This window comes from Microcaecilia unicolor, chromosome 1 (assembly GCF_901765095.1).
Source record: "Microcaecilia unicolor chromosome 1, aMicUni1.1, whole genome shotgun sequence".
Taxonomy (NCBI): Eukaryota; Metazoa; Chordata; class Amphibia; order Gymnophiona; family Siphonopidae; genus Microcaecilia; species Microcaecilia unicolor.
In genome coordinates, this window is record NC_044031.1 from 127,415,664 (window position 1) to 127,433,961 (window position 18,298).

The window sequence follows — 18,298 nt, forward strand, 5'->3', positions numbered from 1 at the left end:
TACCCTTTTGAGAAGACTACAGGTAACACAGAAAGTTTATAAACAGCTTGAGAATCTGAAGGTGGACAAAGCTATGGGGCAGGATGGGATACATCCCAGGATGCTGAAGGAGCTCAGAGAGGTCCTGGAGGGACCTCTTAAAGATTTATATAATAGATCTTTAGAGACTGGAGAGGTTCCACGGGATTGAAGATGAGTGGATGTGGTCCCTCTTCACAAAAGTGGAGACAGGGAAGAAGTGGGAAACTACAGACCGGTAACTCTCACTCGGTGGTAGGAAAAATAATGAAGTCGCTGCTGAAGGAAAGGATAGTTAACTTTCTAGAAGCCAACGGGTTACAGGACCCGAGGCAATATGGCTCAAAGGAAAAACCTTGCCAAACGAATCTTATTGACTTCTTTGACTGGGTGACCAAAGAACTGGATGAAGGACGTTCGCTAGATGTAAGCTACTTGGATTTCAGCAAAGCCTTTGATAGGGTTCCCCACAGAAGACTCGTGAATACGCTGAAAGGGTTGAACTTAGGACCGAAAGTGGTGAACTAGTTAGGAAACTGGTTGACCGACAGGTGGCAGAAGGTGGTGGTAAATGGAATCCGCTCAGAGGAAAAGAAGGTAAGCAGTGGAGTTCCTCATAGGTCGGTGCTGGGGCCTATTCTGTTTAATATATTTGTGGGAGATATTGCTGAAGGGTTGGAAGGAAAGGTTTGCCTTTTTGCAGATGACACAAAGATAGCCAATAGAGTGGATACCCTGGAGGGAGTAGAAACTTTAAGAAGGGATCTCCAAAAGTTAGAAGAATGGTTGAGGGTCTGGCTGTTAAAATTTAATTTATTTTGGATATTGTTTCATTAAGTGTCTGGAGTATTTATGTTTAAATGTATTGGTGATATAATTTACTCTAGTTTCTTTGATTATCCCCAGCTTTGTGGTTTAAAATTTAATGCCAAGAAGTGTAGAGTGATGCACTTGGGGTGCAGAAACCAAAACAGAGATACCGGATAGGAGGGGAGAGATTGGTAAGCTCGACCTTAGGGAGTTGGGGTCCGAGGATCGGATAGGTGAAGAAATAATGTAACAAGGTGATGGTCGTGGTCAGAAGAATGCTAGGCTGCATAAAGAGGGGTATAACCAGCAGAAGAAAGGTGGTGTTGATGCCCCTCTACAAGTCATTGGTAAGGCCCTACTTGGAGTATTGTGTTCAGTTTTGAAGGCCGTATCTTGCTAAAGATGTAAAAAGACTGGAAGCGGTGCAAAGAAAAGCTACAAAAATGGCATGGGATTTGCGTTGCCAACCGTACAAGGAGAGACTTGCCAACCTGAACATGTATACCTTGGAGGAAAGGAGAAACGGGTGACATAATACAGATGTTCAAATATTTGAAAGGTATTAATCCACAAACAAACCTTTTCTAGAGACGGGAAGGCAGTAGAGCTAGAGGACATGAATTGAGGTTGAAGGGGTGCAGACTCAGGAGTAATGTCAGGAAGTATTTTTTCACAGAGAGGGTGTTGGACACATGGAATGCCTTCCTGTGGGAGGTGGTGGAGATGAAAACGGTAACAAAATTCAAACATGCCTGGGATAACCACAAAGGAATCCTGTTTAGAAGGAATGGATCCACAGAATCTTAGCGGAGATTGGGTGGCAACGCCAGTAATTGGGAAGCAAAACCAGTGCTGGGCAGACTTTTGTGGTTTACGCCCTGATCGTGACTGAATAGATATGGATGGGCTTGAGTGTAAATTTTAAGGGGCTTCAACATTAGCTTCAGAACTTTTAGTACAAGATGAGTGCTGGGCAGACTTGTACAGTCTGTGCCCTGAGAATGGAAGGACAAATCAAACTCGGGTATACATGTAAAGTATCACATACCATGTAAAATGAGTTTATCTCGTTGGGCAGACTGGATGGACCGTACAGGTCTTTATCTGCTGTCATTTACTATGAATGCAGTATCTAGATTTTGGATGGTACGGTTCTCTACCTCAAGCAGGTCAGTCGGTCTTTGAAGATGCATCACTTCTGCATGGAGACGCTTCGGTCTGTGATCACGGCAGTGCAGTCGGGGGGTTTCTCACCGCCCTGGACCTTGAGAAGGCGTATCTCCACATTCTCATGTGGCCAGCACATCAGCGTTTCCTCAGGTTCATGATCCTCGGGGGGCATTATCAGTTCCGAGCTATGCCATTTGACTTGGTGATGGGCCCTCACGCCTTTTCCAAGGTGATGGTGGTAGTAGCAGCCTTCCTGCAGAAGGAGAATGTCCAGGTGCATCCTTACCTGGATGGCTAGTAGGTTTATCTCGGAAGTTTATAGTTTTGAGGAGAGAGTCTGTTGGCTTTCAAAGGGGATTCTAATACAAAATTTAAAAGTGCAGATGACAGGAGGCAACCTTTGTCTGGTGCCATGAGTAGGGTGGAAAGGTGCAGATATGATGTTATTTATCTGGATTCTAGTGGTGGGGAGCAAATATAGTACCTTAATCATATGGATGTCTTCTGGGGCAAACCTGTACCAATTTAAAACCTGAAACACAAATGATCATTCAACACAGTCAAATGCCTTTTCTGCCAGGTATTTGTGATCTGGCTTGGCCACTGTTTGGAAAACAGGATACTGGGTAGATGGACCATTGGTCTGACCCACTATCCAGCTTATAATCGACAGACAAAAACGCCTATATTGCGACCTAAATCGGGAGATAGGCGTTTATCTCCCAAAAACGAATAATGCGGTATAATCGAAAGCCGAACTTGGACGTTTTCAACTGCACTCCATCGCGTAAGCGTACAAAGTTGACGGGGGCGTGTCGGAGGCGTGGTGAAGGCGGGACTGGAGCGTGGTTATCACTCGAACAGAGATGGGCGCCTTTCGCCGATAATGGAAAAAAAGTATGCGTTTGTAGCTAGAATTTAGGGCACTTTTCCTGGACCCTGTTTTTTCACGAATAAGGCCCCAAAAATTGCCCTAAATGACCAGATTACCACCAGAGGGAATCGGGGTTGACCTCCCCTGACTCCCCCAGTGGTCACTAACACCCTCCCACCACAAAAAATGATGTTTCTCAACTTTTTATTTTCACCCTCAAATGTCATACCCACCTCCCTGGCAGCAGTATGCAGGTCCCTGGAGCAGTTGTTAGGAGGTGCAGTGGACTTAAGGCAGGTGGACCCAGGCCCATCCCCCCCCCCTACCTGTTACAATTGTGCTACTTAATGCTTAGTCGTCCAACCTCCCCAAACCCACTGTACCCACATGTAGGTGCCCCCCTTCACCCCTTAGGGCTATAGTAATGGTGTAGACTTGTGGGCAGTGGGTTTTGAGGGGGATTTGGGGGGCTCAACACACAAGGGAAGGGTGCTATGCACCTGGGAGCTCTTTGACCTTTTTTTTGTTTTGTAAAAGTGCCCCCTAGGGTGCCCGGTTGGTGTCCTGGCATGTGAGGGGGACCAGTGCACTACAAATCCTGGCCCCTCCCACGAACAAATGCCTTGGATTTATTTGTTTTGAGCTGGGCGCTTTCATTTTCCATTATCACTGAAAACAAAACGCCCAGCTCACAAATTGTCGAATAAAACATGGACGTCTATTTTTTTCGAAAATACGGTTCGGTCCGCCCCTTCACGGACCCATTCTCGGAGATAAACGGCCATGGAGATAGACGTTTTCGTTCAATTATGCCCCTCAATGGCTACTCTTTTTAAAAAAAAATTTTTTTTAATTTATGGCATAACTTGCAAACTGAAATACAGAGATAAACTAAACACATAGTAAAAAAGAAAATAATTTTAAAAGAATTTACAACCAATCTCTTAGACCGCTGTTGGCAATGAAGAGGGGGAGAGATTTCTAGATGAGGAGATCCAAAATAAAACTCCAAACAAAATTATAAGTAAATGGCCTGGCCTGAATATTCCCACCCTATAATTGTCTTAATCAGTTATTCCATCTATCATTCCTTCGGTCTATTTGGCTAGTTTCTTCATATCCAAAAATGTTCGAAGTTGTTCTGGCTCAAAGAAAACATATTTATTGCCCAAGAACTGAATTAGGCATTTACATGGATATGCCAATAGGAATGTTGCTCCTAACGCCCTCGTCTCTTCCCTGAGAGCTAGAAATATTTTCCTTCTGTCTTGCGTTGTCTTTGTCACATCAGGAAAAGTCCATATTCTATGGCCACAAAAAGTTTTTAATGAGTTCTTAAAGTATAACTTTATTACCACGTTTAAGTCCTGTTCAAATACAAATGATACTATTAAAGTCCGTCGTGTTGTTACTTCTGACAAAGATTCTTCCAATAGAGCAGATATATCCTGAATTCCCGGCACAGGATCCTGAACTTGAGGCAAATTTTCAGAGCCCATTGGCTCTACTCCGGTTCGAGGAGATAGTGGAAGGTAATAACATAGTAACATAGTAGATGACGGCAGAGAAAGACCTGCACGGTCCATCCAGTCTGCCCAACAAGATAAACTCATATGTGCTACTTTTTGTGTATACCCTACCTTGATTTGTACCTGTTCTCTTCAGGGCACAGACCATAGAAGTCTGCCCAGCACTATCCCCTCCTCCCAACCACCAGCCCCACCTCCCACCACCAGCTCTGGCACAGACCATATAAGTCTGCCCAGCATTATCCCCTCCTCCCATTTTACAGAAGACTATCTCTACTTCAGGAAGCAGGTGAAAGCTTGGCTCTTCAACCAGTCCTTTAATGGAAGAAGTAAATGACACCACTTGCACATATTATAGCAGGACATGTTTATCCATTCCTAGTCTAGTCCCTTATTTTCTTACTCCTGTTACTCTTTACTACTACTACTACTGTTACTTAACATTTCCAGAAGGTAATACATTTTATTGAATGGAGGAATAGCAGAAGAAAGATATTGAAGAATTTCTACATGATATTTTTTAAAGAAATCCATCGCGTTTATTCCTGTAACCATGGAAATTCAGTACACTTAAATTAGATGCCTGTTATAGTTTTCTATTTGTTCTATTTTCCAACTTGTCAAAAGTTTGTCTTTAATCAATACATCAGTAATAGATTTAAAAATTTTAACCTCTGCATCTGTAAAGCTTGATTCGCAGAATCTTGTTTGACTTTTACTAACGATGAAGTTAAAGCATCTACTTTATTCACGAGAAGAGATGTATCTTGAGCAGATTTAGTAACTGCAGTTGTTAATTCTTGAATTGCTCTCCAAATAGACTCCAATGTAGCCACCATGGGAGCTTCAGGCTCCAAGCATGTTTCCTCTGCAGTTTGGGGTAGAATGCTGCCGACCAAGGCCTTGCTGCTACCGGTTCCCGATTCAGCTGGGCCTTCCTCTATACCCCTAAAGTATGCAGGGCATGGTGGTGGATTAAGCTCCGGAGAGGATAAAGATGTCTCAGTCCCCACGAGCGTCGTTGCTCCTCCATCGGCATTCAAAGCAGGTTCCAATGCTCCGGTATTCAGTGGGATGCTCGTAGCATGTCGGTCTAGCGTTTGCTGGATCGGGGATGAGGTTCTGGCCAGCGAAAGTTGGCCCATCACCGTCCCCTTCCTTTTGGTATGAGGCATTAGACAATGAAAGTAGTAGAAGAAACGCCAGAAAACAGCTCAGACCGACTAGCCGACGTGCTCAGGCAGCTATCTTGACACGCCCCCTCCCCCCACTATGGCTACTCTTATGTTCATATGGCATCTAACCCTATAGCTATGATAGGGACATGAAATGTTGTGTATGTATTAGGATTTAGTGAAAAGTCTAGTGTTATCGAAGGTGTGTCTTCCATGCATAAAGCCTGTTTGATCTGGAGTAATGTTTTGAGTAGCACTGTATTCTTTCTGCTATGATTTTCGCATATAATTTGGCGTAAATATTTATTAGGGAAAGGGGTCTATAATTTTGTACAAGTAATGGATCTTTACTGGGTTTAGGTAAAACGATTATTGTGGTCTCAGTAAATGAGCCATGCAATTCACCTGTTTGTATAAAGTGGTTAAAGAATGAAGTCATCACTGGTTCTAGTTCTAATTTGAAAGCCTCATAAAACTGTACTGTAAGACCATCAGGTCCAGGAGCCTTTTTTTGGCCATACCTTTCAAAGTCATTTCTATTTCTTGAGATGAAATAGGTATAGCTAAGACAACTTTATCAAAGGGGTCTAGTGTGGGATGCGGAGATTCATCTATCTAATAGTGAGGAATCAATGGTTAGTGGGTTTATCTCGGAAGTATATAGTTCGGTGTAGAAAGCATGGAAACATTCAGCAATATCACTAGGGTTTGTGATCAAACCATTATTATCACTTTGTACAGCAAAAATTTGTTTCTTTTCAGATCTAGCTTTCAAATAATTAGCTAAGTGTCCGCTTTTATTGTTTTCTGAATAATATTGAGTAGCCTGCATAAATATGGAGTTACTAGCCCTATTGCTTAATAGGTTATTATAAGTGAACCTGTTTTTATTTAAGTTGGTCAAGATTTGTAAGTCTGATGAGTAGAAGTTTGGTGATCAATATAATGTGAAGGTGTTGAGTGGCTGATCGGACTACTGCTTGAGCTTGGACTCCATGTAAGATCCACAATTTATTTATTTATAGCATTTGTATCCCACATTTTCCCACCTATTTGCAGGCTCAATGCGGCTTACATTTTCCATAATGGTGATCACCAATTCCGGAAGAAAAATACATATTTAAGGTGAAGGAGACAGAGAGAATTAGGAATACAATTACAGAAAGTGCATTTTCATAATCAGAAATAAGAGATGTTGGATTAACTTCAATCGTGATAGATTAACTTGGACAATCAGAAATATTAAACTTAAATCTTGTTGATTAGTATGGACAATCAGGAAGTACAGAATAATGTTTGGTGAAGATTCGGTGTGAAATTGTGATTAACTGGTATTTAGGATGGATTATTGTAGTATGCTTTGTTGAATAGGTTAGTTTTCAATAATTTACGGAAATTATTTATGTTGTGTGTTGTCTTTATTGATTTAGGTAGTTCGTTCCATATTTGCGTACTTATATAGGAGAAACAATTAACCGTGAAGGTACCTGGGGGGGTAGAGGGTAAGGAAGTACGATGTTATTAATTTCCCTGATCCAGTGGGCTCGGGAGGTCATAAGAAACCAGACCCTCCTGGACCTGGCAGGGGGCTTTGTGTTGTTTTAACATCTGGGGTTAGGTTGAGAGGGGAGGGTTAAGGGGGTTTGGGGGCACTAAGGGGGGGAGGGATTTGATACTACACTTACTGCTGGATTGTATCTTTACAGCATGGGGGTGGGACGAGAGTAAAGGGAGATAAACGAGAAATACTTGTTGGCGGCCCATTTTAGTGGCTTCTTGTTTCTGTACTATACTGTATGGTCAAATATTTTCTGTTTTGGAACAGTTGTATTGGTTATGTTTGAATCGTCAATAAAAATTGAAAGTAAAAAAAGATTTGGCACGTTCCTGGAGGAAAATTCCATGTCTGTTATTGAGATGGACATGGGGGAAGCCACTGCTTGCCCTGGGATTGGTAACTGGAATGTTGCTACTAATTGGGTTTTCTGCCAGTTACTTGAGACCTGGATTAGCCACTATTGAACGGGAAACTGGGTTAGATGGATCATTGGTTTGACCCAGTATGGCTATTCTTAATACAGTGCATGCCCCATAAAATTTACACAGTACTAGCATCATATTGTGAATATATTTTCTAAAATACAGTGTTACACAATGAGATTACGTTTTGCAAGGAAACAAGACCTTTTGAAAAGAAGCCATAATCTGTAATTCTCATTATCTGCCCAGAAGCCCACTAATAGGCAGATGCTTTTGCAAGTTTGGTGACAGTAGCCTTGAATATATTGACTGTGTCTCTAATCTGGTGATATAGGAACCAATTTCTGATTCATTCCAGCTGTAGTAGCTTGTTAGTTTTGACATCTCTTTTCTAATTACAAGACCAAGCAAGTACTGTAAAAGCAGACTGGCTGACTAGGTATGTTGTTTGAGGCTTGGGTTGAGAATCTCTTCCCTAAAGTACGCATGAGCGAATGTATTTTTGTTTGTATCGACAGGGCCACAGACCAAAAGGTTAGAGTGTATAGTCACCATTATACATTAGCTTTGGGACCTCCTCAATTTCCTTTTCTTTACTCCCTTCAGCAACAAGAGACAAAACTGATTTTATTTTTGAAAGAAACTCATTTTGTTGAAGCTGGATATCAAAGCACAATTTAGATTCTTTGTTGCTTGCAGAACTGTCAATAGAGGTAGCAAACTGTGATAGCTTTCATTTTGTTCAAACACATCTTTGTCAGTGAAGAAAATATAAATTACTGCTTTTCTGTTATTCCCACTAGTTAACCTACAAGACTAATGTGACTTTAACATGCTCTATTTTTCTCTGTGTAGTGCCTTTGGTGTTACACCAATAAAACATGCATGGACTATCCTGTCAGAAGCATTTTCCCATCATCGTCTCTGTGCACTTTGTCTGATGTTCGCTGGGGATTTTGCTGGAGTAAGTACCAGACTGAATTGACTTGGTTAGTGCAGGGTAATGTAGAATATGCAATTTTCTCATACTGACAATAGAGAGAAATTGCAGTAGACTCAGCGTAATTCTGATTTATCGGGATGAGATGCCCTCAGTGGTGATAATGATGTTCCCCAATAAGAGGTTTTTTTAAATTGATATTTTATTGCAGAACAACAGTCACAAAATCTGCAAACTACAGAACAAAACATTATTTTCCCCATCAACAGAGTACAAAGAAATACCCAATTCATATTCTCCCATCAGAAGACCCCAGGCTTTCCAGTACAAAACATGATGTGTACTCCTCTTCCTACCAATCCTCAAATGCCCCAAACTTCCTCAGACACGTTATATAATTCTCTGAAAGATCCCCACCAACTTAACCCTCTATTCCTCTCCACCAACCCTCCACCCCTCCCCTAGTTTGCCTACCCCTCAGCCATCCACTCATCTGGTACGCATCCAACACAACTTTCTTCCCAGTACACATCCACTCTCAAGGCTTAAACGCAAAATACTTTCCCCTACTGCCCTCTCTCAGGAGCTCCATTCGCCTGATTGAACACACCTCCCTGTACCATTCCCCCCACCCCCACAGGAGATATCTGCTTCCCCCCCAGAGCTGCAGATGCCACACTTTGTTGTCACCACTGTTTCATTGCCTGTTTCCCCTCCCTCACTCCTCTCAGGCATAAGCACTGCTGCATTTTCAGGAGGGGAATTCCCTGACAATCCTATACATAGTCACTTCTGTCCAGTGGCGTAACCAGACAACCAATTTTGAGTGTGCCTGAGCACAGAGTGGGTGGGCACAAAATTTTCTCTCTCCCCCCTCTCCCCCAGCACTTCCCAACTCAAAATATAAATACTTTAGCTGATGAGGATCCCCAGTCTCTGTCAGCTGGGGACCTCCACCAGAGATGGCCAGAACTCCTACCCGCCAAGCCCAGCAGGCAGTAGCAACTCCTCGAGCCACTGATGCCAGCACCCCATAAATGCTTAGTTGTCAGTGGCTCCAGGATGCTGCCCCCATCTGCCAAGCTCGGCGGAAAGGAGCTCCGGCCAGTCCCGGAGGAGATCCCCAGCTGACAGGGTTTGGGGATCCCCACTAGCCACAGCAAGGGTCAGGGCTGCTGTTAACCATGCTGGTGACCAGGGCAGAAAATAAAGAAGCCCTTCCCCTAATTCCCTCTCCTCTCCAATCTCTTCATCTGCCGTTATAGTAACACTGACAGACCCTCACAAATTACAGAACAAGGGATCACAAATTAGAAATAAAAATATTTAGACAAAATTGAACTGGGAAGCTTAGCATGCACTGCAACACTGGAGAAAAAAAAACCAAAAGCGCATTTCCTTTTCAACTTAACACAATAAAAAGACATCCACTATGCACATTTCCCAAAGCTAACATATTCCATTTAAAACATTCAAAATAAGATTTTTCTACCGTTATTATCTGGACATTTATTTTTCCATCATGTTGGTTCCAATTTCTCTTTCCCGCTTTCCTGTCTGTTTTCTGCTAATTCTTCAAGTGGCTGTCCATTTGTCTTTTTTCTCCTGTCATTTCATTTCCTCACTACACCTGCCTCTGAAATATTGATCTTTCCATTTTAGCTCTTTCCTTTCTTTCTTTTTTCTTTTCTGCCTCTGTAAACTCAAATTTCATCCTCTTTCTAAATCTTTTCCTTCTTTTTACTTTTAAGATATCTATCATATTTCCATTTCCTTTCACCCACTAGCTCTCCCATTTCCCCACCTCTCTCCTTCCCAGCCTATCATTCTCCTTTCCATCTTCAATCTACGCACAATTACCATATTTCTACCACTGTAATCACTGTTCTCTCATTTATTTCCTTGCCATCTCCACTCCCTGGGCATCTCCCCCATGCTTTCCACCATTCCCAATGTCTCCCTCCCTCCACCCTTCCAGCCCAGCATCTGTTCCCTCTTTCTCCCATCCTCACCCTCTAGCCTATCTCCCTATCCCTTTTACCTCCCACCACCAGCATCTTCCTATCCCATCTCTCTCCCCTCCCCCATTGTTCAGCATTTTTCCCTTTCTCTTTCCTACCATCCATGCAGCCTTTCCCGCCCTCTCCCCATCCCATCCCACCCCACCCCACCCATATCCAACAATTCTCCCTCTCTTTCCCCTTGCAGCATCTCTCCATCCCTCCCCCCACATCGAACAATTATTCCTCCACCTCACCTAGCACTACCCACACTCCCTGATCCCAACAGTGCTCCTGTCTCTCCCTCCCCCCAGCCACCCACTGACATGCTGCACCTCCTCTCCCGCCCGCCAGCCATCCGCTGCGGTTTTTATTCTCGCCCACCTCCCAGCCACCCGCCGGCTCGGTCCAGCTCTGCATTTCTGCAAAGGAGCCGCGCCCGTCAACACGTTTCCTTGCGGCTGGCCTCACTTCTGATACTCTTTCTGAAGAGGCGGGGCCAGCGCAAGCACTCGTAGCGTGTGGACGGCCCCGGCACCGCACGGCTCTAACACCGCTCACGGACGGGGATGACAGCAGAGGGAGCCCGGAGGGAGCAGGGAGGGAACAAAACCTGCCGGCGGGTGGCTGGGAGGAGCGAGGAGAGAAAGCTGAAGTTACAGTTTGGGCGCCTATGAGGTGCACTGTTGCTGGGTGGGCCCGAGCCCATCCAGGCCCACCCGTGGCTACGCCCCTGCTTCTGTCTATAGTCTAAAGAGCTCCCAGTTCCCCATTGTCGTGCAGGAGACTAGTTAAACCTTGTTCCCCACACATTTGACAAAACTCAGCTGTCCTCACTTTATCCATCATTTATATTTTATATGTAAATATGGAAGAAAAAAGCTTCACGTCACCGGCTCAAAAAAACCCTTTCATCCTAGTGTGCAAATTATGTTGAAAGACTTCCACGCTTCTTGATTTTTAAATACACAGATTCACGTGTCTTGAAAATAAATCTTCTATTACAGAGTCTTAGGAAAACCACACGATGGTCCCACCGATAGTGGCCAACGTTTTGCTTCTTATTGTTATAGGGATTGAGGATGGTGCACTTATAGTCACACCTTTCTAAAAGGCACTGAATTCAATTCCTATGCTCCAGACATGCCAAAACAGCCATCAACAGAGGAAAACCCCATTCCTCCTTCTCCTCCCTCAGCCAACAATAGCCCTGTATAGTTGTCACCAACTCCCCCCCCCCCCCCCCCCACCCATGCATGGATAAGGAGCCTCTCCATGCAGCCTCTTACCAGTGCTGTCTTTTGGAGGGGGAGGTCCACTATGCTAGCAGATGAAACATAGTGGTCAGGTAATACCTATGAAGGTTAGGCAGATTAATTCCCCCATCCCTTTTGAGTCTTTAAATCTTCATCTGGTTCATATCCCTTATTAGCCCAAATGAACCACACAATAATCCTATCCAGGGTCTCGAATAGCCCAATGGGAGCTTGGTGGGCAACATAGAAAACAGATAAAGAGCCCGAGGCACCCAGTTTATTCTAACTGCAGGCAGTGCCCCAACCAACTAATACACAGCTTGCTCCATCTGAGAGGCTGCCGTGGACGTCACCTCAACTTCCCCTATCTAATGGCATTATTTCAGATTTTTTCCATGCTGACGTATCCCTATAGGGTTCCGAACTCAGCCAGGTGCTCCTGAAGCACTAGGAATGATCTAGAGATGTTAAGTACAACAGGACGATATTGATCTACATATAATGTGACCACCTGCTCCAGCGTCTCAACTGAAATACCCACCCCTGGCTAAGGGCTCAGTGGCCAACACAGATAACAAAGGGGATAGCGGACACTTGCCACGCCCCCCACTGAATCTGGAAATAATTTGACCAAGCATTATTCACCAAAACCTTTGCCATCAGATCTGGTATAGTGCCTGTACCCATCAATGAAAGTTAGGTCCCTGCCAGAATCCCCCAGAGTATCCAGCATAAAAGGACATTCTGTGCTGTTGAATACCTTTTTGGTGTTAAGTATAATCAAAGCTGCAGCCCTGTACCTAAAACTCACAGCACATTGTGACTTGCTTGATGCAGAAGTATTAACCCAGTCTGATTCCTATGTACAAGCCTCCTCACAACACATTCCAGCCCTCCTACCAGCACCTTTGCAAAGATTATAGCATCTGCCTCGGTAAAAGAGATTGGCCAGTAGGGTGCAGAATCATCCCTTGGTCTCCCTTAAGTATCACCTCAATAGATACATCATACATAGAATGAAGGAACTTCCCCATGTCCAGGACCTTTTGAAAGACTCTAGCTGATACAGGACCCAGGCATGTTGCAAACTTCTTATACTATTCAATGCCAAATCCACTGTGCCCACATGCTTTCCTTGGCTTGAGCCTATTAATAGGACATTCAAACCCTCCCTCTTCTACAGCCTCAGCAAGCAAACCTGTCTTACATACTCCATAATGTGTGCCACCACCACCCCTCCCTGTAGGGCATAAAGCCTCTGATAAAACCCTTTAAAGGCATTAGCCACTTCTTGAGGTGGGCCTAACAATCTTTTCCCTATATTGTACTGTGGTAGTATACTCCTCAGACAGGCCTGGGGCCTTAGGAAACACAGCCACACAAGGGTTAAAGGTGAAAGGAAAAGATTTATTTACATGCAGAGACATGTGTAGCCTGTTATCTCCACAGGTCAGGGATACTAGTCATATAAAATCACTTCTTATACTCATAAAATCTCTCTCTCATGCCCTGCTATTTTTGGCCTATGTACACGCTTGGTCACCCTTCCGCCAGGCAACTCAATCACCTTGTCTCTTACTGGAATTCCCAGCATTCCAGTTTCAATATTCTACACTGGGCACTGCTTGGCCCTTACTTCCCAAATCACATTGTCAACCAGGTTGCAAGAGGGCATGTAATGAACGAGGGACTTTGAAAAAAAGATTGTGTTGGAGGCAAAAACACATAGTAAAAATGTTTTAGGTATATTAAAAGCAAGAAGCTGGCAAAAGAATTGGTTGGACCAGTAGATAACTGAGGGGAAAAGGGGCACTCAGGGAAGACAAAGCCATAGCAGAGAGAATAAATGAATTCTTTGCTTCGGTCTTCACCACGGAAGATTTGAGAGAGATACCGCTGCCAGAAAAGATATTCAAAGCTGACGAGTCAGAGAAACTGAATAAAATCTCTATATACCTGGAAGATGTAATGGAGCAATTTGACAAATTGAAGAATAGCAAATCGCCTGGTCCGGGTGGTATTCATCTCAAGTACTGATAGAATTGAAAAATGAATTTACGGAACTATTGTTACTAATATGTAATTTATCTTTAAAATCAAGCATGGTACCAGAAGATAGGAGGGTGGCCAATGTAATGCCGATTTTTTAAAAAAGGTTCCAGAGGTGATCTGGGAAATTATAGACTGGTGAGCCTGACATCGGTGCCAGGCAAAATGGTAGAGACTATTATAAAGAACAAAATTACAGAGCATATTCAAAAGCATGGATTAAAAAGACAAAGCCAACATAGATTTAAGGAAGGGAAATCTTGCCTCACCAATCTTTCTTTAAAGTGGTGAACAAACATGTGGATAAAGGTGAGCCGGTCGATATTGTTTATCTGGATTTACAAAAGGCATTTGACAAAGTACCTCATGAAAGACTCCAGAGGAAATTAGAAAGTCATGGGATAGGAGGTAGTGTATTATTATGGATTAAAAACTGGTTAAAAGATAGAAAACAGAGTAGGGTTAAATGGTCAGTATGCACAATAAATTCACAATGGAGAAGGGTAGATAATGAGGTTCCCCAGGGGTCTGTACTGGTACTGCTGCTGCTTTTTAACATATTTATAAATTATCTCTAGATGGGAGTACCTAGGGGCCCTTTTACCAAGCCATGGCAAAGGGGGGCCTGCATTGGCGTAGGCACGGGTTTTAGACGTGCGCAGAGGCCCCCTTTTACCGCAGCTGTTAAAAGGGCAGGTCTCGGTTTCCTGCCAGAAGTGGCCGGGCTGCAAGTAAAGCACTTGCCTTGTGGCTATTTCAGGGGGAGCCCTTACTGCCACCCATTAGGGCTCCTACAGTAATCGGGCAGCGCACGGCACTGCCCAGTTACTGCTGGGTATTATGCGTCGCTACAAATTTCTGTAGTGCCTGAAATGACGGTGCGTTAGAGGTCGGAAGTACCACCGGGCTGCTGTGGTAGCCCAGCGGTACTTCCATTTTAGCGATCAGTAAGCCTGAGTTGGGCTTACCGCTGCCTAGTAAAAGGACTCCTTGTGAGGTAATTAAATTTGCTGATGACACAAAGTTATTCAAAGTTGTTACATCGCAAGAGAATTGTGAAAAGTTAGAAGAGGACTTTACGAGACTGGGAGACTGGGCATCCAAATGGCAAATGACATTTAATGTGAGCAAGTGCAAAGTGATGCATGGGGAAAGAGGAACCCGAACTATAGGTGCGTGATGCAAGGTTCCACATTAGGAATCACCAACCAGGAAATGGATCAGCAAATAGAATGTTAGGTATTATTAGGAAAGGAATGGAAAACAAAAGTGAGGACGTTATAATGTCTTTGTATTGCTCCATGATGCGACCACACTTTGTATATTGTTTGCAGTTCTGGTTACCACATCTCAAAAAAGATATAGAGGAATTAGAAAAGGTACAGAGAAGGGTGACGAAAGTGATAAAAGGGGTGGGACAGCTTCCTTATGAGGAAAGGCTAAAGTGGCTAGAGCTCTTCAGCTTGGAGAAAAGACAGCTGAGGGGGAGATATGATAGAGATTTATAAAATAATGAGTGGAATGAAACGGGTAGATGTGAATCGCTTGTTTACTGTTTACAAAAATACTAGGACTAGGGGGCACTCAATGAAGCTACAAAGTAGTAAATTTAAAACGAATTGAAGAAAATACTTCTTCACTCAATGTGTAATTAAATTCTGGAATTTGTTGCCAGAGAATGTAGTAAAAGCAGTTAGCTTAGCGAGGTTTAAAAAAGGTTTGGATAGCTTGCTAAAAGAAAAGTCCATAAGCCATTATCAAATGTACTTGGGGAAAATCCACTAAATGTAATGTACTGTTTTGGGATCTTGCTTGGTACTTGTGCCCTGGACTGGCCACTGTTGAAAACTGGATGCTGGACATGGACCTTCTGTCTGTCCCAGTATGGCAGAACTTATGTACCCCAAATCTGCTTCTGGTTCTGCCACTTACAGGGTAGCACTCTCTGCTAAGGCTGCTCTTCTGCCCCAGGCTATTCGTAGGTACTGCAGTCCTACTTACCACACCTTTGGAGTCCTCTGCACTTGGGGCCTCCCTGATCTATTCAGCCTCAGGGCATTTAAACTCCTCCCTGCCTGAGCCCCGCCCCCTTCACTCAACCCATTTAAGTATTGCTTCATCAACGTATACAATTAAAGACTTGATCCCTTTTCTTTGAAGACCCCTGGTGCTTTTTGTTGTGTTTTTTGGATAAACATTGACTTTTCCAAGTCTACGTGCCTAATAATGGGTTATGAATTTACCTCCAGGAGCCTGTCTGAACATTATGCTCCACCACCATTACCTTCCCATAAAATTCTACATCACAGTGCAGACTAGATCTTGAGCAGTCCCTTCTCTTTGTTTAGGACCAGCTGCTGAATAAAACAGTTGTTGATGGCTTTGCCTTCATAGCACGGTCTAATGAGACATTTACCCAATTAGTATTGGGTGGTTGAAGCTTCCATTATTATTGTACTGTCCAGTTTATTAGTGTTCCTTATTTCTGTTAGTATATCATTTATCTCTCCTTCATCCTGTCTAGTTGCATAATAGTATATCCTCACTGCTATACCTTTTCCCCAGGGCTTTTATCCTGTTTAACTTTATGCCAGCCTCAGCATATAGCACCACCCTTCCACCAATTTAATCCATTCTATTTTAATGTCATTTGTACCCTGAAAGCACGGTGTCCCATTGTTTATCCTTCTTCTACCAGGTTTCTGAGATACCCATTATGTCCACATCTTTGTTTTGTGTCACACATTCTAACCATTTAGTCTTAACTTTTTAGTCTTCTGGCATTCACATATGGAAAATTTAAAGTATGTATATTAATTGTATTCACAATCTGCTTAGCAGTCAAAGTGGGAATCATCTCTCTCTCTCTCTCTCTCTCTCTCTCTCTCTCTCTCTCATTTAAATGCACCTGGGCTGCCTTTATCACAACCTGTCTATTGGGATATCCTAACTTCCCCGTTACACCATGATGCTTTAAAGATATGGTAGTCTCCTCCAGCTTTAAAACCTGCTCCAACCTATTCTTAAATGTTACTAAAATCAGCTGGTTAAAGGGAAACCTATCCTTTTGGAATAGACACTCCTGCTTCCAAAGTTCATTCTTCACTGTCATGCATTGATTATTTGTTAATACCTGATATTTTCCTCAATTTATTTAAAGCAAATATAGAAGTACTAATTAATATTGACCATAACCCAGCCATATGTACACTTGGGCCACAGTGGGTAGAAAGGGAGACAGATGCTGGAAGGATGCCTTTTTGGTCGAACTGGGATCAGGAATCTAAGGAATTTCTATTTGATAAATGGAAACAATATGAACATGAGAATGAACGGCATAGGCTGCAATGCTCTCTTGGGAAAGTGCTAAGACAGTACTCAGAGATGACATGATGAGATATATTGTGGCAACAATAAAGGAAAAAACGAATGAGGAAAATATCATAAAAGATACCGAAAAAGAAACAGGTGGGACATAAGAAAAGTGTATTCAAACCCAACAATTCTTAAATGACTTGCTGAATCAGAGATTTAAAAAATGTCTGTATGACTGTACAGAATACATTTTTTTTCTTCCATGAAAGCCGTGCAAATAAAATGCTAATTAACTAGAGTTGAAATAGGTTCTAAGTGCATCCATCACCTTAAATACAAACATGGGAATATCTTAAATACCTTTACATATCAATGAAAATGTTTTAAAATGTTTGGTTTATTAAATATGGTATTTAAATGAAGCCATGAATAATGAGAAGAAAAATGACTGTAGTAGTGTAACCAAAATCTTACTTGACAAACTACTTTCTATTTTCCAGTGAACTTTGAGGTATTTATCATTACCATGTCCGTCCTAGCTGGAGCTCTGTTGTTGTCTGTCGGTATATGCTGCTGTTACTGCTGCTACTGCAGAAAGAACTCAAGACGGTAAATATCTTTTGTTATGAATCTATATTTTAGTTATGAATCTTCTTATTTAGGCCACATAGTGGTCTGATTGTATGATTTTAGGACTTTTTTTTACCGTTGTGGGGAATAGAAAGCATACTGAAAGACTGGCCTATAAAAGCAACCCCTTAAAAACCACCAGAAAAATGTGATCTCCGATACCTAGGAAAAATAATCTCAAGATTCACAAGCTAGAAGCTGACCAGCCAAGAAAACTGAAAGCTGCCTCCTCTCTTGCAGCAGCCATTTTAAAAATTAAATGAGTTCTATTTACTGCTCACCAGAGCAACTCCTCCAAATTCAGAGTAGTATAATCCCTAGACCCTGCACCCACTTAATGTCTCAATCCTTTTCATGGACAAATTCGCACTCCAAGTTTTACTTTTATAAATATCAGTTGATGGGCTTGACTACCCAGTGAAATTCAGTTCAGAAAAAGACTGATATATGAATTAGCTTTCACCATACTTATTCCTTCCATTCAAATGTCTCTCCCAGCTCTTTCTAAATTCTGAAAATTAATCCACCTGTTTTCTAAGCTGCGCTAATGCT

General features: G+C 42.8%; 1 protein-coding gene across 1 annotated transcript in view; it reads left to right on the forward strand.

The window, feature by feature from the left end:
• LOC115468395 (pituitary tumor-transforming gene 1 protein-interacting protein-like) overlaps positions 1-18,298 on the forward strand; it is a 140,920-nt gene that overhangs the window by 18,272 nt on the left and 104,350 nt on the right. The window contains exons 3-4 of the mRNA XM_030200069.1: positions 8,412-8,520; positions 17,617-17,725. Of these exons, the coding sequence (XP_030055929.1) occupies positions 8,412-8,520; positions 17,617-17,725 (218 nt within the window). The remainder of the gene's footprint in view (positions 1-8,411; positions 8,521-17,616; positions 17,726-18,298) is intronic.